We start from the raw sequence: 26,705 nt of genomic DNA on the forward strand, positions 1-26,705 counted from the left end.
GTAGTTGTTTGCGATGCGAACCGAGAGGGTTTAGAGGGTTTTGCGGGCTCCCGTGATCCCCACACATAACGTCATTTTTCTCGAAAGCCACCCCCGTGCCTTAATAATCATGGAATGACATAGGACCGAATTCTCTAATATCAGGTTAGGTTCTCCTCCAATCCATTGGTCTGTCGTTGCTGGCCATTTTGGCTGGACCCTTTTCGCCTCCTCAAACTCCATTATTCCCCCTCCCCCTTCTTCTGCGTCGACTCGGTTCCATCTGACGTCAGTCTTTTGCTCACTGCCCTGCAAATGTGGTCGTGATCTGTCACTCCAGCTTGCGATCCCGAGATCCCAATCCCAAGCCTTGTTCCTACAATCGTTTAATCGCAATCGTGCAGGAGTCGATCCGATGGTGTCTTGACTGACCTTGTTCCTCCTACAAACCACCTGTATCCGAAGCGGTGGGACACCCAGCAGCCATGACAGGCCCCGGGCGATCACCCTCTTCACCATGGGTGCAGAGTGCACAGGGATGTTCCCGCGACAGCAGGACCGTACAGCCCTTTCATCCCGCCCTCTCTCCATCCAACACGGGCTTGCAGTCCAGCGTTGAACGTCCCAGTCCCAACTACTTCGGTATCGCGGTTGATAACTCCGCAAACCCACCCACCTCCAGCCCAGGACTGCACACACAGAAGAACTGGGGCTCAATGCCACTCCCTAGCCCGAAACTGCAACTGTATTCACAGGAATCAGTGTCAGAGGGATTGGTAAATTTGTTGAGAACCGAGTCCAAGGCCGACAAGGGACGCCGAGAATCGGCTTTTCAAGGCCGTTCTTCAAATAATGAGGGAGAGACAACCTCAACGGGGTCGCAGAGTTCCCATATTCATGTGCAACACAGCGAGGCCACTGGTCGGGGGCAAGAACACCCAAATGGGCGTGGACCCGTGGTCAAGAAAAACCCTGGCTCCTCTCCACAGGGTAAGTCATTCTTTACCCTGAAACACGAAGCACAGTTCTAATTATTTGCTCGAAAAGGTTCTTTACCTGGGCCATCTCAGTGGATTTCTGACGAGCAGTGTGCTCATCTACTTCAAACTTCCCCACAAGAAGTCCTATTACTAGATGTTCGCCCATATGCCCATTTTTCCCAGGCCAACATCAATGGATCTTTGAATCTATGCATTCCCACCACTCTTCTCAAGCGCCGCTCCTTCGACACCCAAAAGCTTGCGAACACCTTCACAAATGACGTCGATAAGGAGAAATTTGGCCGCTGGAAAGAATGCAAAATAATCATCGTCTATGACGCAGCCACCACCGACGTTAAAGACGCTGCACCGCTCTTGAACGTGATTAACAAATTCCAAGCAGAAGATTGGAATGGTCAAGGGTTGGTTTTGCAAGATGGCTTCAAGGGGTTTTCGGGTCGGTTTCCTCGCTTGATCCACCGGCCACAATTACGGACAGAAGTATCCCCTCAGAAGCGTTCTCCAATGAGCCTTGATATTCACTCTATTGCTCCGGTCGTTGGAGGATGTGCTCTTCCCGAATCATCATCAGCCGCGAACCCTTTCTTTGGGAACATCCGTCAGAACATGGATCTCATGGGGGGAGTTGGACAAATTCCTCTCAAAGTGCCAGATCATTTGACCGAAGCCAAAAGACAGAGCCTTCCTGCTTGGTTACGAGAAGCTTCCGATGTCAAAGATCAGGGCCGAATAGTCTCGGAAAGATTTTTGGGCCTAGAAAAGAGAGAGTTGAACCGCATGAAGCAAGCGTTGTCTTACGAAGGAAACTCGGCTCCGGCTGGCGGAGCCTCGAAAAAATATCGCGTCGCCGGCATTGAGAAAGGCACCAAAAACCGTTATAACGATATTTATCCTTTCGACCATTCCCGGGTTCGGCTAGAAGGGATCCCGTCGGGTAGCTGTGACTATGTGAACGCAAATCACATTCAGGCAGAGTTTAGCAATCGACGATACATTGCCACCCAAGCCCCCGTCCCCGATACATTCAACGTGAGTACCTTTTTTACTTCTTTTTCTTCATAGTACTGACACCACCGACCAGGACTTTTGGCGCGTAGTATGGGAACAAGATGTCCGGCTTATCGTCTCGTTGACCGCCGAGCTCGAGCGAGGACAGGTGAAATGTCATCCGTTCTGGAGGTCTGGAAACTACGGGCCATTCAAGGTTAAGGCCTACTCGGAGAGATTCATTCACGTCGAATCCAAAGGTCGATCGAGCGACCCCACGATAAAGACGCCCTCGATATCGGATGTGCCGCCACAAAGTACCGACGACTCCAATGAGAATCCCGTCATCATCGTCCGGCACTTCAGCCTCTGTCACACTTCTTTCCCTTTCCAGCCGCTCCGAGATATCACACAGCTCCAGTACCCTTACTGGCCTGATTTCGGGACCACTTCACAACCGATCCACCTCCTCCATTTGATCGAGCAGTGCAATAAAGTCATTCGCCACAACAGCATTCGAGGTTTCGGGAGTCAGGAAGCAGAGCCGAGTGGTGAGAGGCCGATTCTAGTACACTGCAGTGCTGGGTGTGGTCGCACGGGTACCTTCTGCACGGTTGACAGCGTGCTGGATATGCTAAAGCGACAGCGGTCGCAAGTTGCCGGGGCCACAGATTCTTCTGGATGGACTCGGGACCCCACTCTAGACCTTATCACGAAGACCGTTGAGGACTTTCGAACCCAGAGGCCCAGCATGGTACAGAACCTCAGTCAATTTGTCCTTTGTTATGAAAGCGTACTCGAATGGCTCGTCTCACAGACAGACCGGAGTGGATGAAGTCGAATCCCCAACCGATAGCAGATACCCCTATTTCTTTCAGATTCATTATACTCTTGATTGCATTCTTGGGTGTTCGGACCTGGCTGGGTTGGATAGAAGCATCAAAGCAAACGAAATTTCGCGTTCTCTTCAATTTACATTTCTCTTCGGCTTCCAGAGTTTCCGAGGTTGTAGTGGATACTACTTTATAAATGCCACCTGGGCATTCGCAACCTAACGCTAGCACTCGAGTAGCACTCCGAAATGAATATTTGATAATTATTCCATCTCACGTCGGAACCTACAGCCGGATCAAGGAGACATTGTAGGCAGGCCTAATGAGGTGGCCATGATGATCTGTGCGGGCATATTCTGAGAGACGTTTAGAAGAGATATCTTGCGTAAAAAAGGTGAGCAAAGATGTCAAGCAGGACGTTTAAATAAATACCCAGGGGAGGTCGGGAGGGATCTCGGGACTAAGTAAATAAAGAGTTTAGGCCCATTTGAGATATCTCGTTCAGGTGTATATGTATTACCAAGACCTGCACATTTGGGGAAGTATTGTTTTGCAGATGTTTATTAACGGAATTAACAGAATACGTTTTTTTGGGTACAACACCAGGTAATTATCCGGGGAGAAATCGTCCTATATACGCTGGAAGGAAATAGGGTTCGAAGGTGAGCGGGAGCTGTAAGAATTGTTGTGCTCGGCAGGACCCGAGGACCCTTAGGGATCGGTGTTTCCCAATGGTTCGCGTAACCCACTTACCTCCTACGATGCCTTCAATGTGATAGGGAGATCCTTCAATTCATAGGCGAAGGTCAGGAACAAAGACACTTGGCTCCACCGACAATCCGCGTCTCTGCCTGCGACCGATCGAACGGTGGTAGGCAGCAGGAGGCGCGTGCGCTGGAAACACCGACTCTATAAAACCGCAAAGACCCTCCACTCCACCTCTCGCCATTCCATTTCACCAGTATTGAGATGCTTCTCACTCTCCCAACCGAGCTGGTCCAGCTCATTCTTCGGAGCTGCGACCCTCCGACCTACCTGCAGATGGCCTTTTGCAACCGCACTCTGTTCGCCATTGCATCGAAGAGCCGCGATCTCATCCTCCAACAGTTGTATCAGAGTCCTGGTCGGAATGATGGGATTGACTCTTATACATTAGAAGAACTTTTCCGACAGCTCATGTCTCGAGCCCGTCAAGAGTTGTTCGGTGTTGAGCACGATGGGGACCGCAAGCTCTTCGGTTTCCACGGCCAAGTGATCGACAGCCGAGCCTCGACACTGGAGACTGCAGGTACCCGGGACCGCGTATTGCTTGCCTTCAAAGGCCACAGGACTGTCTACCTCTTCAACGTCGGGGATGGGGACCTGACCCTGGAGCGTCGCATCAAGTCGCCTGCGAGTTGCTTTGGAAACGTCCGAGTTCTTCATACTGCCTTCGATCCTTACGGTATCTATGTGCTTCATCGATTCAAACCATTCATTGATCGGGATCTGGACACCGAGCATCCTTTCGTCAAACATGCATTGCAATCCAATGCTCATGGGAGCATCTTCCTGGCCTACCATAAACCGGGGTCTTCAACCAATAAAATCCGGCTCTATGCCTTTCCCGACCATAAAGATTACGAACCCCTGGCTCTGGCTGTGCACGAGGAGAAGTTTGTCATCTCCTGGCAACACATAAATCATTCCAATGACCATCAAGTTGTTCATTACACTGCATCTGACGAAGACGATAATGACTCCGAAGAGGGGGAGGAGGAGGAGGAGGAGGAGGACGAAAAGGAAGACGAAAAGGAAGACGAAAAGGAAGACGAAAAGGAAGACGAAAAGGAAGACGAAAAGGAAGACGAAAAGGAAGACGAGGGAAGCGGAAACCAGGCCGAGGGTCGAGAGACGGGGAGTCCTCAAATCACTTGTTCGTTTTGACGGTCTCCCGAGAGGGCCAAGACATCGCATACTGACCCTACTAGGTTCTTCTTACGATTCATACGTCCTCACAGAGGTGAACGATGAGGGACTCAGCGATGCCGCGCTAGAAGGAAAAGGACCAACTGTAAAATTGGCCTTTAACGACCGAGGGTATCAACTGCTTCACTATTATAGAGCTCACACGCTCTACAGCTCGTTCCAAAGGATCCAGTTCCTCCCCGGTTTGGGCCAACATCCCGGTGTGCGAAATAATGCGTGCAACGTGCAATTCTCAGACTCACTCACGTTGAATTTCTCAATCGGAATCCCCTTTTTCGGTACGCATCAACCCGATAGCGCAACACAGGGACTTCGTTGTCGCTGGAAATACCTTGCAATAGGAATCGCCACCCACAGAGTGGAACATTGGACCGTGGCATGTCTGCTAAAGTCCGAAGCCGCCTGTATGGCTCAGAACTGTGGACATGTCCTGAACCTTGACCGCGGGAGACGGTATGGCTCCTGGGAAATCATGGCGCAGCTCGGAGGATTCCAAGAGTCGAGCACTTCTCACGGATCTCTCATTGCCACTTCCGTTCGCGGCACTCGTATCGCCATTGCCAGTTGGAAGAGCATCTCCATCTGGTCGCTGGAGCCCAACGTGGTGATAGAAGCCGAGGAAGACTTTTACCCGGAGTTGTGGCAATCACCTTACGGCTTTCCCGAGCTGAAGCCTGCCACAGTCCAACTCGATGCCGTCTGTCACCAGCTGCGATTCACGGATAAAGAAGACGAGCTCGTTGCCATCACTGACCGAGGGCTCTTGATCATGAATCTCAGATGCGACGGGAAGGGGGTACGGGTTGTGGATAGTCGAAGCGATTGGGTCGTGGACGAAGAATCGGGGGAATTGGAGCTGCGTGATCAAGGAAGCCGACAAGGAACATCCCCGAGAGCTGAGGGATCGCTTTGATTTGCATCTAAACATGGAGTATGCGTGATACCAAATGCATAGCGTTGCTTTCGATTATGTCGCATCTCTCGTGGAGTGTCTTCCCCACAAATGTCAGAAAAAAAGATATTGAAGACCCAAGAGGCATGGATTATAATTTCTCTATAAGCTGGCTTTATGACTGTCCCCCTGCGCTACCAGACATGCTCAAAAACGCTATGATCAAGAACACCCACCAGTACCTGCGATGAATCAATGTTAGTCCGGGGGAGTGCGGCTCGTGGCGGGGGCAAGGGAAATTTACTTCTGCAAAAAGGACTTCTCCACCACCTCCTCTGTATTCCCTCCATCGGGGCTAACGACAACGGGCCGGTTCAGGTGTGGTTGTACCCCGGGCTGACTTGACACTATCTCCACTTGGGCGCCGGTCGCCTTGGCTCCGGTGCTCGAGGCCACCGAGACGTGGTACACGTCGCCGGCAGGGCCGAGATGAAGCCGCAGGGTGGGTCGGTCTTCACCGATTAACGAGGCCACCGAGACGAGGCTTCCGATCCACTGCCTGGAGTTGGTGGGTGTCGAAGTGTAGAGACCGACACGGACAAGACCGTCGCGGGCATCGGTCGGAGGGTGGTAGGACAGTAGCTCGGACTTCCACGAGGCTCGGTCGTAGGCGATACGCGCGAGAACGGACGGTTGAGCAGCCCCAACGGGCCAGTAGAAGACATCGGTCGAGACATCGGCAATAGCGGAGACAACCAGGAGCGCAAACGCACCCAGGAGGGCGAGGAAATGCATGATTGCGGACACAGAGAGATAGGAGGGAAGCTCGGGAGCAGCTTTCGGTGGTCTTTTTTACCCGGAGCGGTGGAACCGCCGGGGCTCCACTCCCGGTATACTTCACCGTGCGCGGGGATTAGGTAGCTCTAGCTAATAGATACCATGGAGACAAGGTCTATGGTGGATACCAGTGATCCTATAGGTGATTTCCAGAGTCCTCAAACAGGTTCGATCTCGATTGCACAGGATTGCAGACCAGGGTACCCGGTCAGCTCTGCTCCGCGTTCCCCGCAGGATTTCTGAGGCACCGATGCTGTCATCCTCTCCCCTCCATCCAAAAGTCGATGCCTCCCACTTTTTTGCCTCTTCCTTCTCTTGCCAGCTCCTTTTGTGAGTGTCTGTGCTTTCCCCATTTTTGGGAACTACCAGTTCGCCTGATCTAAACTCCAAATTCCCGTCAATTCGAACGAGATATCCCGGTGGCATCATGACCTCTCTACCCTACCGTCGTCCCTCCCGACAGGGCTCTCGCCAGGCCACTAGCGACCCTCGCGAGGACCTGCAGGTGCACCTCGACCATTTTATTGGCATCGACGTAGGAACCGGCAGTGCCCGAGCTTGTATTATTGACGCGAAGGGTGACATTGTGGGCTTGGCTTCTGAGAATATCGGCCTCTGGCAGCCGGAACACAGTTACTATGTAAGGCATCTTGCGCCTGGACTCACCCTTTGATGCACGATTGACTCGTTCAGGAACAATCTACCTCCGATATTTGGCGGTGTATCTGCACGGCGGTGCAGCGTGCTATCAGCCAGCACAACATTAGCCCCGAGACAGTGCGCGGCGTTGGCTTTGACGCCACCTGCTCCCTGTCCGTCTTCAACCATGAAACAGACGAGCCGGTGTCGGTGACGGGACCGAACTTTGACTCCGACCGCAATGTGATCCTGTGGCTGGACCACCGTCCGGTCGACGAGGCCGCCAAAATTAATGCCACCAACCACAACCTGCTCCGCTATGTCGGCGGGAAGATGTCCATTGAAATGGAGATCCCTAAAGTCCTCTGGCTGAAGAACCATATGCCTAAGGAGCTCTTCGATAAATGCAAATTTTATGATTTGGCGGATGCTCTCACACATATCGCAACTGGCAACGAAAAGCGCAGCTTCTGCAGTGTGGTCTGTAAACAGGGATACGTCCCCGTTGGCGTTGACGGCAGTGTCAAGGGCTGGCAGGAGGACTTCCTGGATGATATTGGTCTTGGTGACCTGACCGAGGACAACTTCAAGCGCTTGGGCGGTGTTGACGGGGTGGTGAGCCTTGTTTCCTGATAGTTTTGGCCCTTTCGCTAACCAGTATTGTTTCCTTCAGAACGGCGACTATCTGAGTGCCGGTGAGCTCGTCGGTCACCTGTGCGAGAAGGCCGCTTCAGAACTCGGTCTCCCGGCCGGTATTGCCATTGGTAGCGGCGTGATCGATGCCTATGCCGGCTGGATCGGAACCGTTGGCGCCAAAGTTAACTTTGGCCCCAGCCAACTGAACGATGAGGCGGCCAAGAATGACAAGGCGCAGGCTTTTTCTCGCCTGGCTGCTGTTGCGGGTACCTCGACCTGTCACTTGGCCATGTCGCCCGACCCCGTCTTCGTCTCTGGTGTCTGGGGTCCGTACAGGGACACAATCATTCCTGGATATTGGATGGCTGAGGGTGGTCAGTCGGCAACCGGAGAGCTACTCAAGCACGTTATTGAAACCCATCCCGCCTTTAACCACGCCACCTCCATTGCCGAGTCATACAATGCCAATATCTACGAATACTTGAATGAGCACCTCAAGGAAATGGCACAAGACCAGCAGGCACCGTGTGTGTCCTACCTGGGCCGTCACTTCTTCTTCTACGGTGACCTCTGGGGCAACCGTTCCCCCATTGCCGATCCCAGCATGACCGGCTCCATCTTCGGTCTAACCAGTGACAAGACCGTGGACGGTCTGGCGATCTACTACTACTCGACATTGGAGTTCATCGCACTGCAGACCAAGCAGATTGTCGAGACCATGAATGAAGCGGGCCACAGTATCACCTCAATCTTCGTGTCCGGCTCACAATGCCAGAACGATATTCTGGTCAGCCTCATCGCTTCCGCTTGTGACATGCCGGTTGTGATACCCCGATACATCCACGCAGCTGTGTGCCACGGTGCGGCCATGCTAGGAGCCAAAGCTGCCAGTTCCGATTCTCAAGGCAACACTGAGGATCTGTGGGATATCATGGACCGCATGAGCAAGCCCGGCAAAAAGGTAATGCCGAGCGAGGACGCCAAGGAGAAAGCACTGTTGCAGACCAAGTACAAGGTCTTCCTGGAGCAATGCTATAAGCAGCAGACCTACCGCAAGATGGTCGACGAGGCCGTGGAGGGGTGGAGCTCGGCTTAGGCCGAGTACATGACGATGTTTTATAAGGGGATCATTTGGGATTTGGGGATATACTGTCTACGTAATATAACATTATACGGCACCGGTCGTTACCGTACAGATTGCGTGAAAAAAGAACCGAGTTTATTGAGTCTAGCAATGCAATTGTTTTGTGCAAGCCATCCGAGCGCACCAGATGCCGGTCTGCCAATCAGTGGCGGATGCAGGCGTCTGATCTGATGTCCAGCAAGGAGACAAAGAGAAACTGGAAATAAACAAAAAGGCCAACAGTCTCAAGGACAAAGTCAAAGAGCCATTGGATCATGACATCACAAGTCATATCCGCTATGCAAAGATGATTATGTTACGAACGACCGAATCACGGACTTCCATTGGACGAACAAGGCCGAGCGTCAGAATACATTCAATTTAGTATGCCACGCCGGTGGTGGAGCGGCCGATGGTGTAGAACTTCTCGGACCGGCTGGCACCCAGAGCGAGAGTATCGAATCGATCCACACCCATGTTCTCCATGTTGCTGTATCCGGATAGGTAAAACCCGACGATGATCACGAGATACGTGAGAACAAGGATGGATCCCTTGAAGTAATTGCTCTTGCCTTCGCCATAGACGTACGACAGCAGGAAGACGCACAGGATCACGGTGATCATGTCCCATTGGGGGAAGATGAGGCTGCGTGCGCTGTGAGCAACGAGTGGTTCCAACCAGAACTAGGGAAGGAAAAAAAGGACTTACTTAAAGGAGTGGCTCGCCAGGGAGGCTGCATCAATACCGCGAGTATAGAGGGCACTGAACAGAACTAGAGCCGGCACCTGCAACAGGCAGACCTGGAGTGCATAGGCAGAACCAATTTCCATCGACAGCGCGATGTTGCCATTCATAGCAAATGAGATAGCATTCTGTTCGAGGTTAGTCACTTGGCTCGATTTCAACGAGAGTTCAACTTACCAGGAATTCGGTCGTGTTGGGTACCAAGGCGAACAGAGTGATACCCAAGAACTTCTCATCGATATCAACACTCTCCAGCACCACGTCCACCGTGTTGACCAGGATTTCTGCAATGACCGCATAGAGCAGTGTGGCACCCAACAGAATGATGGAGCTCTTGGCTTTACTCCAATTCGGGGCATCATGTCCTCCACCAGCATTGGTGGGCTCTACGACGAGGCCAACGTCTTCCTGTTCTTCCCCTGGGGGCTTGACCTGCTCGGCAAGAGCGCGGCCGGCCTGTCGTCCGGCAGTCTGTGATGGGCCAAGCTTGCGACTTCGAGTAGCATCTCGAGCAGCTACTGCGGCCGCCGTGGCCGCAACCTCCGCGACTTGTCGCACCAGGCGCTCGTTATCCTCTCCTGTCAAGCCGCGGATAGCCTTTGGTGCAGGACGAGTAGCATCGCCACCAGATCGCGGAGGCACAAGATGGGGTATGTTGCCCCTGTTATCCGCCGTGGAGCCGCAGTCCGTCTGCTCCCAGTTACCCGAGCTACCATCCTCCAAACCAACATATCTTAGCGATTGGCCTAGGATTCGCTTGTACAGATGGGATTCCCGAATGGAGTCCTTTTGACTGGAATTGGCGCCGGATGCTTCGGGACCACCGGATGGGAAAAGCACGTGCCTTGGCTCATACGTCAACGAGTCGGCACCCATATTGGCGGCCCTTTTCTCTTTCTCTTCATGCTCGGCCCAGATCAGGGCCGCATGGGTCCTGAGCGTAAACCACAGGCCGATGACGTAGGACAGGAAGAGAAGTAAGGCAGCGAACCAGGCATAAGGTTGAACGGCTTTCTCAAAGAACTTATCCTGAACCGTTGCGGTTTGCGAAAAGTAGCATTGGCGACAGTCTCGGCTCTCCGCGTCGAGTGGCCCGGTGCACGCATGACAGTTCAACTCGTGCTATAACAAGGGGAGTCAGCTCGTAATCCGATACGTAGTCAATGAGAAAGGGCGCTTACACTGCCATAAACCTGGTAGAAGAGGGTGGGCCCAAAAGCAGCGATCACGGCAAACAGCAACATCGTCGAGGTTACACCGGCCGATTTCACATTGAACCGCTGTGTTTTACGCTTGATGGCGCCGAAGCACATGGATAGACCGGGCAAAAACAAAACACCCGCAAAGATACTGCCAATGATAGACCCTTCAACGAGCTGGGCCTTGCCTTCGGTCAAGGCAACGCAGTATAGATACACCTCCACGATGGTCGAGAAAAATGCATTGATGGCGGCACCCAAGCCCATTGAGGACTGGGCCGAGATCGAAGCCACGGCCTGGCCGATGAAGTAGGCCAAAGGGATGATGGAGATCAGAGAAAGAGTGAAGATAAGTCCCGGGTGCGTCAACCAGCTCTGCATGCCCAGGAATTTGCTCAGGAGGTGGTAGTCGACAATTACGAAAACGACCAGCCCGAGCAGGTTGATGAAGAAGATGTTTGTGCCGTCAATCGTGTACTTCCAGTATCTCGTTCCGGCAGCTCGATAGGTGCACAAGAGGATAGAGGGCGACGATGCAGCAGTACTGAGTCTAGCGTGGGATGTATCGGAATGGAACGATAGCGCAAGAGGATGGCGCCGGAGATGGCTCACCAGAATGGTCGTCACCCGGCCCATCGGGATCCAAAATACCAGCAGCCAGCAGACGAGGGACACGGCAAGCATCAACGGGCCCACGAGGAAATAGAAGAATACAAAAAACACCACGCGGCCGAGAGTCCATTCCCCACGGCCAAAGAGACGGCGTTTCGAATGATTGAACTGCGAGTCTTCCTGCCCGCGCTGAGGTCGGCCCAGGAGGCTGTCTTGTTCTCCGGCCGAATCTACACTGTTCCGGCGACGCCCAACCAGCGAGCGATCCCTGCGGGGGCCAAAGAAGAGGCGGCCATGTTCCAGATCACCGTTCTGCCACTGCTCATATTCGCTGATACTGCGTCCCTCGCCTTCGTCTTCTTCCGCGTAGTGTTCGTCAGTTTCCAAGAGAACAAAGGACCCGAATGGGTAGAGCAAATAGCGCGATAGGCCCCAGAAGACCCGGCCATAAGCCACCGCGCTGGACGAATAGGCAAAGAAAAAGCAGGCAGCCGCAGCCAGCAGGGCAGCAAGAGCAAGCCACCATCCAAAAACCAAGGACCATAAGAAGTTGCCCCAAAATACTATGGGGTGCACACGACCTCCGGGGGACGAGTGAATATCCCCGTCTGCAGTCTTTTCGACCGAGCGACTCTTCTTGTAAATGGCTGGTTTCCAGATTCTGATTCCGAATGGATGGGTCTCGTTGATGGCTTGCTGTCGGTCCTTCAAGGTAAAGCTCTCGGCATCGCTAGTTTCGTCTTCATCTTCCTCGATGTCTTGGTCGTGATCGACGCTCTCCGCATCGCTGCCCCCATCGGATAGACGAATAGAGGGAAGCTCGCCAGAAGCCTCCATGCTCGGATCCGGCAGCCCGGTCTCATCCCCACTCAAATTGTCCGAGTCCGCTCTGGCCAGTGGGCTGGGCCGAGCACTCATTCGTCGTCTCAAGATGGAGCTCTGTGCACGCGAGGGACGAATTCTGGGGGACTGCGGAGTTGCGGGAGCCTGCTGTAGGGCGAAATCTTCCTCGACCTCTTTGACATCATCGTCAGTCGAGAACTCCCGTCCCTTTTTGACAGGTCGTTTGGATGACATGCGACGGGTCACCGAGGGTTTCCTGGGCCGGTCCGGGGCCGCAGAGGAGGTAAAAGCGTAACTGGAGAATTCGTCTTCCTCTTCCTGGCGTAATTCGGAGGCTGTGTCGAAGTTATACGTATCCAAAGTCCCTGTCACCCAAGGCATCAGCAACAACATCGCCGTTATCTCGCAGGTTACACGAATGCAAATTTCGTACCATAGCTTCTCCGCACCGAGGGCGTTGACCTCATAGGAGGTACCGAAGACCCTGCGACGTTTTCACTGCCAGTCATCGCCGGCCGAGTCGAGCCTGGGTTCTCGGGATCTTTCTTATCTCCCGCCATTTTTTGGGTCGGGTTCGCAGATCAAAACAAAACGCAATATCCAATCCCTTAATCTCAGAATTATCCGAAATGAAGAAGGAAACCCAAAGAGTCAGTCACATCGCGGGGCGAGAAAATAAAATATCCAAGATCATCTGCGTCTCATCAGCTGAGGGAAAGTGTAGAATGCTGCAAGCGCAAGGGTTAGCACACGCCGCGTGGAGACCTTCCTGATGACCCGTTGACGGCACGCGCCAATGATATCGGTTGATGACTCAACATGTGGGGAGCTTCGTTTATCACGTGATGTTACTTTTCATGCCTCGTTTCTAAGGCTCTATTTAGTCATGTGCTGGTTCCCGCAGCTTCGAGCTGTTCCAGCTACACGGCCCTCACTCAGTCTTCCTCATCGTTGTCCACGCCCGTGTCCTTCCACCTCGACCCCTATCTTTCTACTCCGTCTGAGGACCTGGAATTCCTCCGTCGTCATACGGAAGCTTACCTTTGGACGACTACTATAACCTTTGACCTCCCTCCGATAGCGTCATCCTTCCCATCATGGCGTTGGATAACTACTATCGCAACAAGATCGAGGGCATGAAGCTCGAGATCATCCAGGGTCAGGCGGTTCTGCGACGACTAGAGGCACAGCGCAATGACTACAATTCACGAGTGCGTCTATTGCGGGAGGAGCTCGGTCTGCTTCAGCAACCTGGCTCCTACGTCGGTGAGGTGGTGAAGGTGATGAGCACAAAGAAGGTGCTGGTGAAGGTACACCCGGAGGGGAAATACGGTACGTGTGCTAACTCGAGGAATGATGGGCGATGGCTTGGCTAATGCAGTTCTCGATACCCAGTGGTCGATATAGCAGATGGCGTGGACATTAGCAAGCTCACCGTCGGCAAGCGGGTGGCCCTCCTTTCGGACTCTTACAAATTGGAAAAGATGCTGCCATCCTCCGTCGACCCCTTGGTGTCGCTGATGATGGTGGAGAAGGTGCCGGACAGTACATATGACATGATCGGTGGCCTGGACCAGCAGATCAAGGAAATCAAAGAGGTCATCGAACTCGGTCTGAAACACCCTGAGCTGTTCGAGTCTCTGGGTATCGCACAACCGAAGGGTGTCCTGCTGTACGGACCCCCCGGTACTGGCAAAACGCTGCTGGCCCGAGCCGTGGCTCATCACACCGACTGCCGATTCATTCGAGTGAGCGGTTCGGAGTTGGTGCAGAAGTACATCGGTGAGGGTAGCCGCATGGTGCGAGAGCTGTTCGTCATGGCCCGAGAGCACGCGCCGAGTATTATCTTCATGGACGAGATCGATAGCATTGGTTCCAGTCGGATAGACTCGGCGGGAGGCGGTGACTCGGAAGTGCAACGGACGATGTTGGAGCTGTTGAACCAACTGGATGGATTCGAGCCCACCAAGAACATCAAGATCATTATGGCTACCAACCGATTGGACATCCTCGACCCGGCCCTGTTGCGGCCAGGGCGCATTGACCGGAAGATCGAATTTCCCCCGCCCTCGTCAGTATCCCCCAATCCCCTTGCCAGTCTTGAATTTACGACGCTAATTACTTGTCCTGCAGTGTCGAGGCCCGTGCCGACATTCTACGGATCCACTCTCGTTCGATGAACTTGACTCGCGGAATCAACCTGACCAAGATCGCCGAGAAGATGAACGGATGCTCCGGAGCCGAGCTGAAGGGAGTGTGCACCGAGGCGGGCATGTATGCACTGCGTGAGCGTCGGGTACATGTAACACAGGAGGACTTTGATCTGGCTACCGCCAAGATCCTCAACAAACACGACGACAAGGAAGTCGCGGTGTCGAAGTTGTGGAAGTAGGCATCATGCATGCGGGGGGGGAAGGAAAAGGTGATTCATTCCCCGGAAGACGGGGATGATCGACGATCCTGTACCACTAGTTCTAATCCTACTCTGACCATTTCTCACCCGTGAATTGTGGATTATGAAGTGTAGATTGCCAATTGCACGAGATGTACAATGATCTCTGCGGGTGACGGAGCATTGGCGTAAGCCATTCCCTCTAGAGAGATTGAGACTCCACGGGAGACTGCAGCGGACTGGAGCAGGCCGGGATTGAGCAAAAGGTTTTGGAGGGAGGAGTTGCAGATGAGCACAAGGGGGGGCTGTCCGGTTCAATGGCTTGGCCGTCATCCCTTTCGTCTTGGCCGTGATGCTATCACGGAATTCCGGGAGGCGGGATAGGCGAGTTCACGTGTACTGTAGACAGCCGAACGCGCATACCGAGTCAACGGAGACGACAATCGCAGCACAGCCCCCAACTTGGGAATACTTGGCACCATTCTTTTGATACAGAAGAACCAGGATCGACGAAGAGATACCATCATTTGCTTGGCGCGGATCATACAGCTGCTTTATTGTCTTGGCAAGATTCAGACATTCGACTCTTTGTGATACACGGACAGAGATCAGAGATGGAAATACGAGAGACCGATAGGAGCAACGATCCCCGTAGACACGAATTGAGCGTTGCCACCGAGAAAAGAAAAGGAACGATTCGAGAAGGAGAAGAAAGTGGAGTCCCGCACAACGCGTGACCGGCGGATCAGTGGGCTCGGTGGGATCGGTGGGATCGGTGGGGTGGGGACGGACCGGTGCTACCTGGCGGGTACCTAGGGGTACTTGGCTATACTTCCCAATGACTGCCCGTGGCACACATTCCAGGTACCCCCGTGTACTCCCCACCGCTGCCCCTCTGTCTGCAAATGGGCCCACTCCCATTGCTTTGGTGATTTTTTGTGTCCTATCCTAGGTACTCGTGCTGAAGTACGGTGTACTGTCGACGTGGATCTGAAGTATAAAAAGGCCGCCTCCGGCAATCGGACTTGCTAGATTTGGGCTTTCCGCGCTCTCCCTTATCGTCTTACTCAATTGAATGGTCCAATAACTCCCCTGTCTCCGCGTTCTCCACCCCGGATCTCGAATTCCGTCTCCACCAGAGCTGTCCAAAGTCCATCTTATATTGTCCTTGACGTTTTCGGTCCCAAATTTCAGCCGTGGAATTTACCCGCGTCCCTGATCCCCCCCACCCATTCCTTCACCGGTGAAGCCCTTTGTGGAATATATACTATAAAAGCCCGCCTCCGGATCATGTCCGACCACCTTTGGTGCTCTTTGATCTCTACCATTCCTCCCAACCCTGAAGCCATGCCCGCCGTGCTCCAGTCTACCATTCACCTGCTCGAGTCTGAGCTCGTCAAAGCCCGCACCGCTCTCCAGGAGATTCAACCTCATGCCTTGCCCCCACGCATTGGTGACGAGGTCGCCGTCGGCGCCATGGCCGCTTATCGACAAAATCTCATCGGTCGTGCCCCCGAATTTTATGGCTCTCGTCGTCTGACCCTCAAAGAATTGGGTCTCGAGCCCGTAGTGCGTGAACTGCTTTCGGATGAGATCGTCTCGGAGCTCGTTCCCCAGTCTAAGCCTGTTCCTTTTCGCCGAGCGCCTCTTGAGGAAATACTCACCAATAGTCTAATACTCGATCACATGGCGCCTTATCTCTCCGTTCCGTCCTTGATGGCCCTGTCCATGACGTCGCGACACCTCCACAATATGATCATCAAGACTCCGTACATATTCAGACATCTCGATCTGACTCGCTGTCGAGGCGCTCAGCTTCCCACCACCTTGCAAGCAGATGATTTTCAGACAGAGGACGAGGTATATTCGGCTCCCTTGCGCCATATCTTCTCCAGCCTCGGAAAAAGATCCGTACTACAGGATGTACGCACATTGGTTTTGGACGGCCTCTCAGTCCCGGCCGATCTGGTTGCCGATATTATCCTCACCGACCGGTTCAACGTCAACATCCTTTCCATCCGCGAATGTCATCATCTTAACGAGCATAAGCTCATGCAGGTGATTCAGCACGCGGTCCGGCCCACGCGCCCCGACGGGACTCCACGAGTCAAAGGCATTTATGTATTCTCCCCAATGCAGAAGCCGCCGCGCCCCGTAGTGCGGCGCCGTTATCGAGACTGGTGGGGCTCGCGGGTGGGGAGCTCACGGAGCCCCAGTCAGAGCTCGTCGAACAGCTCGTCTGACAACGAAGACGAAGATACGGTAACCCACCCGAGACGGCAGCAGCAGAATGAGTGGTATAGTCCCACTGGCAAGGTCTTCAAACACGCCTTGGAGGAGGGCTGGGCACGAACTCTACAGAAGTGCGAAGGTATCATCGCCTTTGATGCGGTGCTCTGTCGCGGGCCGCGGCACGATGTCAATCGATATACATCGGCGAACGAGGACAACCCCGCACCCGATGCCCCTCTGCTTGAACCGGCTGTGGCTACGGTGGCTCTGGGGCCTCGTGGCTGTGATGGATGTCATAGTTCCCCCGAGGGTCCGGCGATCTGGGGTCAGTCCCCGGACGTCCACTTTCCACTGCTGAGCCCGATGCCATTGCACGTCTCGAGTATCGCGACCGCGAAACGACCCGAAATGATACCGGGCAAGCATCCGTTCCTCATTGCGCGTTGCACGGACTGCCTCACCGATCGTTGGTGCCACCGCTGCAACAAGTGGTTCTGCTCCAACTGTCTGCCCAATCCGCAGCATGTACGGGCCAATCTGTCGCCACATCAGACCGCCGTACGACCAGAGGACCAAAATGGGCCTCGGCTTCCAGATCTAGAGGTAGGTGAAGATATCGGTGACCCGGTAATTGGTTGCTTTTACTGACTGTTACAGAGACTCGAGCGAGGTGTTCGCAAAGACTGCTGGGAATGCGGCCCTACCGTAAGTGGATTTTTCTTTTATGAGAGCTTTCAACTGATCCAGTGTCTAGTGTGCTTATTGTAAACTGGACTGCCAGCACACCTGCCAGAGTTGCCGGGGGGACTATTGCATCGACCATAACGAGGGCTGCTCCTCGACGATGGTAAGTCCTCGCTCGAGTAGACGGGCATAACAACTGACGTAATCAGTGTGATTGGTGCAACACCAGTGCTCGCCACCGCATGCGAAGTTTCCATTAAATCAGAAGTCGGGAATGGCAATAAAGTGGGATTTCTAAGCGGGAGTCCGAAGTTGTCACTGTAGTTAATAATTGTGGGGGCGCGGGGAGAGTCTTCCAGAACTTTTGAGCTTCCCGCCTTAAATATTCACCCAAATGCATCCTTCTTTTTCTCCATCATGGCGAATACTTTGACCTGGTCAGCTCGGTTGACAGTGGCCCCTCCACAACGAGCTCCTCGTCTGCCTGGCGATAAACTCACCCTACCGCAATCCGCGCTAGAACAGCTATTAGCGGCCGCCCCTCTCCAAGCTGTCGCTCCGAACTCACGCGTACATACTACATCCTTCGATCCCTTCAACCCGCACACCTTTGCCGCCGAGGCTCGCGCCCGCCAACAGATCGAGGAACGCCAGCAGCAGCTCCCTCATCCCCTCACCTTCCGCGTCGTAAACCCTCAGAATGGTCGCTCCGTTTATGCGGGGATCCGCGAGTTCTCCGCATCAGAGAACGAAGTGGCGTTGAGCGCTCTTCTTCGGGAATCGCTTGGTATTCAAGACGACGACTTTACGTCGGAAGCAAACGGCGAGACACACGATGCGGAGGTAGGTAATATTGACGGGCAGCCGGCGCGGTCTGGTCCTACGGTCACAGTACACGCGAAGCAGCTTCCGAAAGGCACATACGTGCGCCTACGTCCCCTCGAAGCTGGATACGATCCCGAGGACTGGAAACCTTTACTAGAGCGACATATGCGGGATAATTTTACGACTCTGACAATCGGCGAGCTCCTGACAGTTCCGGGCACTCGCAATGAATCCTTCCGATTTCTACTCGACAAAGTTTATCCCGAAGGCGAGGGCATTTGCGTCGTGGACACGGATTTGGAGGTCGACATTGTGGCGCTATCGGAGGAGCAAGCTCGGGAGACCTTGCAAAAACGGTTGGAGCGAGCTGCTCGTGCACCAGGAACTACAAGCGGCAGCTCCGTCGGTGGAGTTCTGGCTCTCGAAGAGGAGGTGGCAGCCCAGGTCTTACCCGGGGAGTACGTGGACTATGAGCTTCGGGACTGGAATCGGGATGAAACACTCCAGGTCGAGCTCACGGCAGATGATCCTTCCATATGTGTATTCGCGAGCCCGCTTGGCGCTCGCCAAAGAGGCCGACCTCGTGAGGATATGCATGTCTGGGGAGACTTTTCAGATCAACCATCCAAGAGAGTGAAGATTCGCCCAAAAAATGTGGCTCTCGAGGGTGCTGAGTCTCTCTACATCTCGGCCCATGCCTTGACTGGCACTGAGTCGACGCCATCACAACCCCTACCCGTAAAGTACCGTTTACGGATAACTGCGAATGACCCCGAAGAGGAACAGGACGAGTCGGAAGAGGCTCATGAATCTGGCGACGTGCAGTGCCAGAACTGCCGGCAATGGGTACCTCAGCGAACACTAGTCCTCCATGAGAACTTCTGTCTTCGCAATAATGTGTTCTGTCCTCGGTGTCACAACGTTTTTCAGAAAACTTCATCTGAGTGGGAGAACCATTGGCATTGCCCCCACGACTCATCCTATGGCAATAATGTTTCTAGCAAACTCAGCCACGATTCGATATTTCACAACAGCTACGGCTGCCCTGATTGCGGTGCTCGATTCGAGGGTCTTCCCTCCCTTGCGCAGCATCGGACTACCGAGTGTCCAGGGAAGCTGATTCTCTGTCAGTTCTGTCATCTTCTCGTCCCACAGAAAGGCGACTCGGATCCAGACTTTCTTGACCCCGAAGTCATGCTCTCCGGTCTGACCCCGCATGAATTGGTAGACGGCGGCCGTACCACAGAGTGTCATCTGTGTGGAAAGATCATCCGGCTGCGAGATATGAACACCCATCTCCGCCATCATGACCTGGAGCGCGTTTCACGCCCGTCTCCCCGCATATGCTTGAACCGAAACTGTGGCCGCACACTCGGCAGCACGGGTAACGAGTCTCTCGGACTGTGCAACATCTGTTTCGGGCCGTTATACGTGGATACATATGACCCCGAGGGCAAAGCACTCCGCCGCCGAATCGAACGGCGATATCTTTCGCAAATGATGACCGGATGTGGAAAGCCTTGGTGTCAGAACGAGTATTGCAAAACGGGGAAACAGAAAACGCAATCTGCCGCCGGTGCTCCAGCGAGCATGAGTGTGGCCGATATCATGAAAGTAACTCGGCCCCTCGCCGAAGCTATCAACGTTCAACCCGATGTACCGAACACGGCGCCTTTCTATTTCTGCACCGATGAGACGGGTCAGCACCGCCGCAAACTCGCTGAAATGTTATTTGCCGAAGGGTCTGCAGCTGGAGGCAAGGCGTATGGCCTAGCATGGTGTGTGGCTGGCGTTGAAGCTGCTGGAGGCGATTTGGACAAGGCGAGAGAATGGTTGGCCAAATGGGCGCCGGCCCAGGGTGAGACGGCTCGATGATTGTGACGTGCATTATAGATCATTTACACCGCGTGCAGGATACAGATCTACGGGGAGTCTGGATAGAAGGTTGTTGACGATTTTAATAATGCATAATGATATATGGCACAGGTTGAAGCTCGTAATATTCATGATTAGATGCAAGACACTTCCGTGTAGCCCATTCGTTCACCGGACGACCTCCACAAAAGAGCCGATGCTGTATCCAATAGACATCAAGTTCCCTTTTGAACTCATGCCTTCAAAGAAACCCGTTTTTTTTAAGCAGCGCCAGTCTTGACCGCAAGTGTCCCCGTGCCCCGAGAAGAAAAGATACCCATAATGCCAAAGACCACGTAAAACAAAGCCAGCGGATAAGCAACCAGGCCCCTCATGCCGCTCATGCGCGCCACTGAACAGAACATCCCCGACGAGCTGTACGTGCACCAGCCAACCGCCGCAGTAGTCAAAAGGTAGCCAAACAGGGTATCCATGGGGAGGAGAATACCAATGAGAGCGGTCAGCACGAGCGGCAAAAAGCAGTAGCCCAAGACACTAGCGGAGCGCGGGAAAGTGAGGGTGGCAGAGAAGTGACCTGCGGCCGAGGCGCTGGACAGGGAGGGCTTGTGGTGAGGGTTGTAGTTGGTTGGGTCGGCGGCGTTTGGGGCAGGAGCGGTGTCGAGCGCGGGAGACATGAGACTCAGAATCAGGTGCAGGGCAACGGTGCCGAAGACGGCAACGCCGTAGATATATCCGTAGAAGACCTTTCCTGATAGAAGGAGGAACGTGCCGTACAAAACGATATAGAGTAGTGCGCCATAGAGGTCGCTATCGTCCATAAGGTGGTTGTCAATGGAGGCGAAGGGGTTGAGGACCGTCAAAGTCTGTGATAGAAAAGTTAGTACCTTTGCTGACAATTGAGAGAAGTATGGCCACGTTATCAAGGGAACGGTCCAGATGTTCACTCGTCGACCCGCCCCGTTCTCCTGAGAACAACACCATTTCAAGATGCCTCACCTTAGTCCGAATATGTTCAAAATTGACACCTAATTCCTCCAATAAAGGAGGCTCGCCATCATAGCCCTCTGTGCCAAACGCGGCCAACCAACCCGTCCGCAATCCGCCTTGTTCACCCATGCGCCCGCTCACACCACCAGCGGGAGACCCGAATCCGCCATAGCCACCGCCGGGGTAGGCCTGCGTAGAAGAATTGGGAGCGCCACCGAAGCCGGCGCCATAAGATGCTTGTGAAGGGGTTGTGTGGCCGGATACTGAGGCGTAGGACGAGGGGAAGAACTGGAGATTCTGGGCACCGGCTTGGGGCCCGTAGCCCTGTTGCTGCTGTTGAGGGTAATATTGGGCCATTGTCGATGGGCGGCGAGGTAATGAGCGTGGTTGTCTCGTCTGGTGCAGAAACGTGGGGTTTGCGAAAGAGTGCTGAAGCCTGGGAAGCTCGGGAAGCTCGATGTGTCCGCTGGTCGCGCTCGCTGACTCAGCCCGTGTGGACACGACGAACTAACTATAAGTTACTATATACTATACAGTGGCGACCGTTATTGCATTCCATATTGGAAACATTTATATTGAAAACCAGTTCAATTATAGACGACATCGAGTAATACCATACATAAGCCTTCCCCTTGATCACATCTTGGCCCAACAGTTGTCACGCTTCGCTGAGGGCATTTAGGCAATGCCGGCCCAGTCCCAGGCACGGTTTCCGCAACGTGATACATCCTTTGAAGTCGAAACAGCTGCAACTGGTTCGAAAAATCTGCTGTTTTTCATAATCCTCAGTCAATATCTCCACCACACCGACTGGAAATACAAATTGATAATTATCGGGAAAATACGCTTGGAGCGCCGCTTTCTTGGCCGGCTTTCCTGTCTGTGTGTGGGGGAATTCCGCATTGTCAGAAGCTCGATGAAGAACAGTTGGCAGCTTGTACTGGAAAAGGCCGCGGCGATAGAGATCACTTTGGAGCCGCGCGAGCGAGACGTTTATCCGTGTCTCGTGAAACCAAACAATGGCGCCAACCCGTTGACCACACAGTGCGTCGGACACCGGGCCTACCACGACATTGGCTACGTATGCGAGCTCACCGATAGCATCTTCTACCTCAACTGCGGAAATTTTCTACCCATTGTATCTGATTACTACTCGAAATGGTTGATCAGTACGTGCTAGAAATGCACAAATGAAAGTAATAGGCTGGGACAAGGATCGGTGAGACAGACGGACCATCAACAGAGGTGCGGCCAAGGAGAAAGTATTTGGAACCTTGCCGGTAGCCGGAGTCGCCGGTAGGAAAAAATCCCTCGGCATCTAGAGTTGAAGCGGTAAGGGCAGGTTGATGAAGATATCTAGTGAGCAATGGGTGAATCGGTGCCAGAGGAGTTTTCGGTTTTCTCACTCACCCAGCAAACATATCGTGCGTCCGCACCAGGACTTCTCCTGAATCGCCTCCAGAGAGCTTAACCTCTACCCCAGACCACGGCTCCCCGACGCAATTCTACGTCAAGAGTGGTTAGCGAAGACCAAGAGAACCTCAAATGCTAGACGAAAGATACAACGATACTCACGGTGGGAAGGGAACGATCTGCCGGAAAGGTGGTCATGAGGTTGAATGTTTCCGTCGAGCCATAATCGATGATCAAAGGTTGGCTGCCGTCAATGCTATTCCACGCATCCCAGATTGACTTGGCCAAGGGTGTGCCTCCAATACACGGTAATCGCAGAGATCGCAACCCTACCGTGTAAGGTACCAATTGTGCTGGGGGCAGATGGCGGAGGTGGCTCTCGTAGTATTCGGTAAGCTTACGATAATCGCTGGCCCCATTCAACATGCACGTTACCCGGCCCGTTAACACCTGCTGCCACATCCACTCTGGTGTCCAAATGCCATACGCATATTCCAGTCGAGATCCGGACAGGAGGAACAGGATCTTTGCCCCGATATTCCGCGCATCCAATGGCCCGGCATATGCAGGATACCGACATCGCTGGTCGTTATTTGGAAATGGTGAATGGTTTCGAGCAGAAGAGGCACAAAGGCTTTGTAATAGTGGAGGACATCAGTCAAAAGGTCCGCGTGGTTAGCCTCGACATCTCGTCCGAAGTCTTCAAGAATCGCAATTCGACTCTCTCGATGGTGGTTCGCAAGTTCCACAAGGCGACTGAACAAAAGCGTATTTGGAAACAAACCAGGCTCTGACTGAGCGCAAAATATTTCGCCAGTGGCCATTTTCTGCCGAAAGTTATATTGGCAATAGTGAGAGCGCCTCTCGTTGTGGTTCTTGGATGTTTTTATCCTTTTTTTTCTGGATTCAACACAACTAGTTGAGATGATTTCCTGTAAGAACATGAATGTGCATCATCTACATACCTTCATCGCTGTTGCACTCAGCCTATCTTCATTGAGCGCTACGCTTATCTTGTTTCTGTCGTTCAAACTCCCATAAATATACCTCATTTCCTAGGGTCTGCCAGGAGGCTGCATAGTTGTTATGAAACTGACAAGAACTGACAACTTGAATACCTGTTACGTGATTGTTGGCAAATTCCTGTGCTATTAGTCTTTCCTAAGGGAACCAAAAAAACTATGGCGCTGACTGTCGGAGACCCGCTTCCCCAGGGAGATGACTTTGATTGTGCAAAGTTCACTACGGGAACCAGTGGACTTAAGCTAACTCGATTAAAAGGGAGTCAGCGTGTATCTTCCAAAGTGGAAAGACACTTTGGCATGGGCTGAACGGGCGGTTGAAGACCGGGTATCCACGATTTTTTATTCCTCGGGCGGTTCTAGAATTGTCCCGTCGGGTGCTGGAGAAAGCCATGTCACTATCTTGGTCACACTATGCAGGCAGCTGCCAAAATTCAACGTCCCCATCTGTGGACCCAGGACTATTTGCTCTCCTTCTATCAAGCTACGAAGCCGCAGAAGCATGTCATGCCTACTTGCAAAAATTTCGGAATTTCAATGGCAAGGTTCCTCATGTCAAATTCTCTTCAAACATTGAAATCGCGCACCAAAGACACAGCAAATGTCGTGATCATAGTGCAGATATTTATGCTGTCACCTATACTGAGCACGTGGCTGGCGAAGCTAAAGCTTTTTGGCAACATCAAAGCGACAGGTGAATCATAGCGATTGAATCATAATCAAACTGCCATTGACTAGGCCACTGGCCCTGAATTTTGGATTCATACAGACAGGTACGATGTTTGGTATTATTTACCATGTATACATATACAGAATTGGTAATTTACGCAAAATCCATATTGGGTCAGCATGTCATGTGATATACTCTGTGTTTCCAGATATGGAAGGCAATAACGGTCGGCACTGTAGAATAACATTCAGCTCGCTTAGATAATTTGCCGGTGACTAACTATTTCACTCTCGGTTTCACAGCTCCCTTTTTCATTTGGTTACGTGAAGAACATATGAAAGCTGAGATGGTATAACTGAACTCCGCTAATCTAATCAGGAAACATGTTTCTACAGGAAGTTGATGCCAATACCAAGCTGCAATCCCTTCCGGCCCTCTTCGCCCTTCCGCAGGACCAGCGGCAGAGAGAAGTTCAGCTCAAAGCGTGCCACCGGATGGGCGTATACAATACCAACACCGGCTGCGACGCTGGGCAGACCGTTTTGCAATTCGGAGAGGGTCGAGACCATGGCATCTTGCACCTCACCGCTGTTGGTGGGAGAGTTCTTCTGCGAAGTGCGCAGCGGCAAGAGTCTACCGCCATTCAAGAAGGCCTGCATGCGGAAGGGCTTCTCAGCACCCACGCGCGGAAGCGGGAAAAGCAAATTAGCACTTCCAGCGGCATAGACGTCCCCACCAAGAGCGTCGGGTCCTTCACGGGGGCCAAGCCCACATAGACGGAATCCACGGACGTCGGTAGGTCCACCAAGAAGGAAGCGGTCGTTGACTCGGGACAGCTGAGGGCGCGAGTCCGAGTCCAGTCCCAGAGGGTACAGGAGACCTGCACGGAATCCGGTAGTGAGGCTGACTCCACTGTCACCCTTGATACCGGGGATCGGGATGGGAATCGCACCCTGGGTCTCGATTTCCGACTTCCAGAAAGACACATCACCCTTCAGCGGGCCCCAGCCGGCGACTTCATTGAAAACCTTGGCGTAGTACCCGCGAGAGGGCAGCATGGGGTGGTCCCGTTGATCATTGATCCAGCTGTGGGAAATACTGCTCTTCACGCTATCACCTGCATCCGCACGAACCGTGGGAGAGGCATTCTCAGCAAGCCCGGTGGTCTGTCTCCAGAATCCGTTGTAGCCAAACTCGTGGCGGTGTCCAGACTGGGACAGCCACCGAAGTTTGCTCCAGCCTCCCTTGAGAACCTCCTCGTGACTAGCCCAAGACTTCTGGGTGGAGCTTGCAATACCTCCAATTTCCAGGCGGAAGTCGGGGTCGCAGAAGATTGGCGTTTCAAATGCGGCCTGGTAAGCGGACCGAGTACGAGTGCCCAGCGAAGCATTGAGGTTCAGTGTCTCGGCGCCACCGAAGACATTGCGCCAGAGAAGGTTACCATAGGCGGAGCCTTCAGCGTTTCCAAGATCGGTGCCGGTCTTCAACAGGACACGGGATTTCTCTCGGGTTGCCAAAATCACGTCGATTTCACGCAGTCCAGTGCCGGTGTTCGTTTTCGACTGATCCAGGTGAACGGAGATGGGCTGCTGGAATAGATCTAAATCAACGTTAGGATATCTCGCGTTTGTGTCCCTGCAGCTCCGGAGCTACGAACCAAACCGTCCAAGCTTGTCTGCCGTTGCCGAAATCTCCCGCAATGCCTCGGATAGGGTTAGAGGCCGATCCTTGTTCTCGCTCAGAAGGGGGTTGAGGATTCGCTCGAGAAAGCTTCGCCGTGTGTGGGGTGCACTGACGACCTGGACCGACGAGATGGCGCAGGGCAGGGTCGAGTTTTGGTCAAGCTGATAACAGTAACGGTTAGCCGAGAGCTCGGCAGGTCTGACCAACAGCGTTTGCGGCCATTGATATAGCTTCGATTCATATATGTACATACCAACTCCGAGAGACGAGACTGGGCCTTCTGGAGAATTGCCTGGGTCCGCTCATTCACGGCCTGCTGCTGCTCTTCCAGCACTTGCGGGTCCTTGCGTTGTTGCAAGCGCTCGAAGATCTACCAAGACAATTAGCGAGTGCCGTTGTGATTCGGCTGTAAGAGCTGGGTCTGAAATAGACCTACGTCTTCATCTTCAGCAGAGAGGGAGGACATCGTGGTGGCGGCAATGGCCAGGACCTTCGTGGTTTGGCGAACGCTAGATCGCGTGGGAAAATGGGCCTCACGTGACCCGGCCGATCGCATCGGAGGCGGCGACGCCCTCATCTCCACCTTCCTCAATGCTCGCGACTGATTCTCCCTTCATTCTTTTTCTTT

At 53.3% G+C, this 26,705-nt stretch overlaps 11 protein-coding genes across 11 annotated transcripts; 7 read left to right on the forward strand and 4 right to left on the reverse strand.

Annotated features, from left to right (window-relative positions):
- Positions 1-464: 464 nt before the first annotated feature.
- Positions 465-2,802, forward strand: ptpA (uncharacterized protein; the record flags this gene model as incomplete). Its single annotated transcript, XM_058453329.1, has 3 exons — positions 465-969; positions 1,027-2,009; positions 2,062-2,802. The coding sequence occupies 3 exons, from the start codon at positions 465-467 to the stop codon at positions 2,800-2,802; spliced, it is 2,229 nt and encodes a 742-aa protein (XP_058307520.1).
- Positions 2,803-3,769: 967 nt separating this feature from the next.
- On the forward strand, positions 3,770-5,681 carry N7498_006268 (F-box domain protein; the record flags this gene model as incomplete). Its single annotated transcript, XM_058453330.1, has 2 exons — positions 3,770-4,715; positions 4,771-5,681. The coding sequence occupies 2 exons, from the start codon at positions 3,770-3,772 to the stop codon at positions 5,679-5,681; spliced, it is 1,857 nt and encodes a 618-aa protein (XP_058307521.1).
- A 127-nt stretch (positions 5,682-5,808) lies between these two features.
- Positions 5,809-6,461, reverse strand: N7498_006269 (uncharacterized protein). Its single transcript, XM_058453331.1, has 2 exons — positions 5,965-6,461; positions 5,809-5,902 (listed from the first exon to the last, which is right to left on the reverse strand). The coding sequence occupies exons 1-2, from the start codon at positions 6,453-6,455 to the stop codon at positions 5,836-5,838; spliced, it is 558 nt and encodes a 185-aa protein (XP_058307522.1). The 5' UTR covers positions 6,456-6,461; the 3' UTR covers positions 5,809-5,835.
- Positions 6,462-6,924: 463 nt separating this feature from the next.
- N7498_006270 (FGGY-family carbohydrate kinase) lies at positions 6,925-8,868 on the forward strand (the record flags this gene model as incomplete). The annotated part of the gene is made up of 3 exons (XM_058453332.1): positions 6,925-7,137; positions 7,191-7,751; positions 7,810-8,868. 3 exons carry the CDS (start codon positions 6,925-6,927, stop codon positions 8,866-8,868), a joined length of 1,833 nt encoding a protein of 610 aa, XP_058307523.1.
- A 408-nt stretch (positions 8,869-9,276) lies between these two features.
- On the reverse strand, positions 9,277-12,854 carry N7498_006271 (calcium/hydrogen antiporter; the record flags this gene model as incomplete). Its single annotated transcript, XM_058453333.1, has 5 exons — positions 9,277-9,541; positions 9,605-9,768; positions 9,818-10,762; positions 10,822-12,659; positions 12,728-12,854. The coding sequence occupies 5 exons, from the start codon at positions 12,852-12,854 to the stop codon at positions 9,277-9,279; spliced, it is 3,339 nt and encodes a 1,112-aa protein (XP_058307524.1).
- Positions 12,855-13,302: 448 nt separating this feature from the next.
- Positions 13,303-14,694, forward strand: N7498_006272 (proteasome regulatory particle base subunit RPT6). Its single transcript, XM_058453334.1, has 3 exons — positions 13,303-13,626; positions 13,690-14,365; positions 14,428-14,694. Exons 1-3 carry the CDS (start codon positions 13,392-13,394, stop codon positions 14,684-14,686), a joined length of 1,170 nt encoding a protein of 389 aa, XP_058307525.1. The 5' UTR covers positions 13,303-13,391; the 3' UTR covers positions 14,687-14,694.
- A 1,282-nt stretch (positions 14,695-15,976) lies between these two features.
- Positions 15,977-17,862, forward strand: N7498_006273 (uncharacterized protein; the record flags this gene model as incomplete). The annotated part of the gene is made up of 4 exons (XM_058453335.1): positions 15,977-17,521; positions 17,576-17,623; positions 17,673-17,765; positions 17,812-17,862. The coding sequence occupies 4 exons, from the start codon at positions 15,977-15,979 to the stop codon at positions 17,860-17,862; spliced, it is 1,737 nt and encodes a 578-aa protein (XP_058307526.1).
- Positions 17,863-18,019: 157 nt separating this feature from the next.
- N7498_006274 (putative ubiquitin fusion degradation protein (Ufd1)) lies at positions 18,020-20,302 on the forward strand (the record flags this gene model as incomplete). The annotated part of the gene is made up of 1 exon (XM_058453336.1): positions 18,020-20,302. The coding sequence occupies one exon, from the start codon at positions 18,020-18,022 to the stop codon at positions 20,300-20,302; it is 2,283 nt and encodes a 760-aa protein (XP_058307527.1).
- A 260-nt stretch (positions 20,303-20,562) lies between these two features.
- On the reverse strand, positions 20,563-21,710 carry N7498_006275 (transporter YIP1; the record flags this gene model as incomplete). Its single annotated transcript, XM_058453337.1, has 2 exons — positions 21,299-21,710; positions 20,563-21,165 (listed from the first exon to the last, which is right to left on the reverse strand). The coding sequence occupies exons 1-2, from the start codon at positions 21,644-21,646 to the stop codon at positions 20,563-20,565; spliced, it is 951 nt and encodes a 316-aa protein (XP_058307528.1). The 5' UTR covers positions 21,647-21,710.
- Positions 21,711-23,253: 1,543 nt separating this feature from the next.
- Positions 23,254-23,496, forward strand: N7498_006276 (uncharacterized protein; the record flags this gene model as incomplete). The annotated part of the gene is made up of 1 exon (XM_058453338.1): positions 23,254-23,496. One exon carries the CDS (start codon positions 23,254-23,256, stop codon positions 23,494-23,496), a length of 243 nt encoding a protein of 80 aa, XP_058307529.1.
- A 1,287-nt stretch (positions 23,497-24,783) lies between these two features.
- On the reverse strand, positions 24,784-26,543 carry sam50 (SAM complex subunit SAM50; the record flags this gene model as incomplete). The annotated part of the gene is made up of 4 exons (XM_058453339.1): positions 24,784-25,994; positions 26,052-26,238; positions 26,331-26,447; positions 26,514-26,543. 4 exons carry the CDS (start codon positions 26,541-26,543, stop codon positions 24,784-24,786), a joined length of 1,545 nt encoding a protein of 514 aa, XP_058307530.1.
- Between the last annotated feature and the right edge of the window lie 162 nt (positions 26,544-26,705).

The sequence above is a fragment of the Penicillium cinerascens genome (genome assembly GCF_028974065.1).
Source record: "Penicillium cinerascens strain IBT 15544 chromosome Unknown contig_6_segment0_segment0, whole genome shotgun sequence".
NCBI classification, from domain to species: Eukaryota; Fungi; Ascomycota; class Eurotiomycetes; order Eurotiales; family Aspergillaceae; genus Penicillium; species Penicillium cinerascens.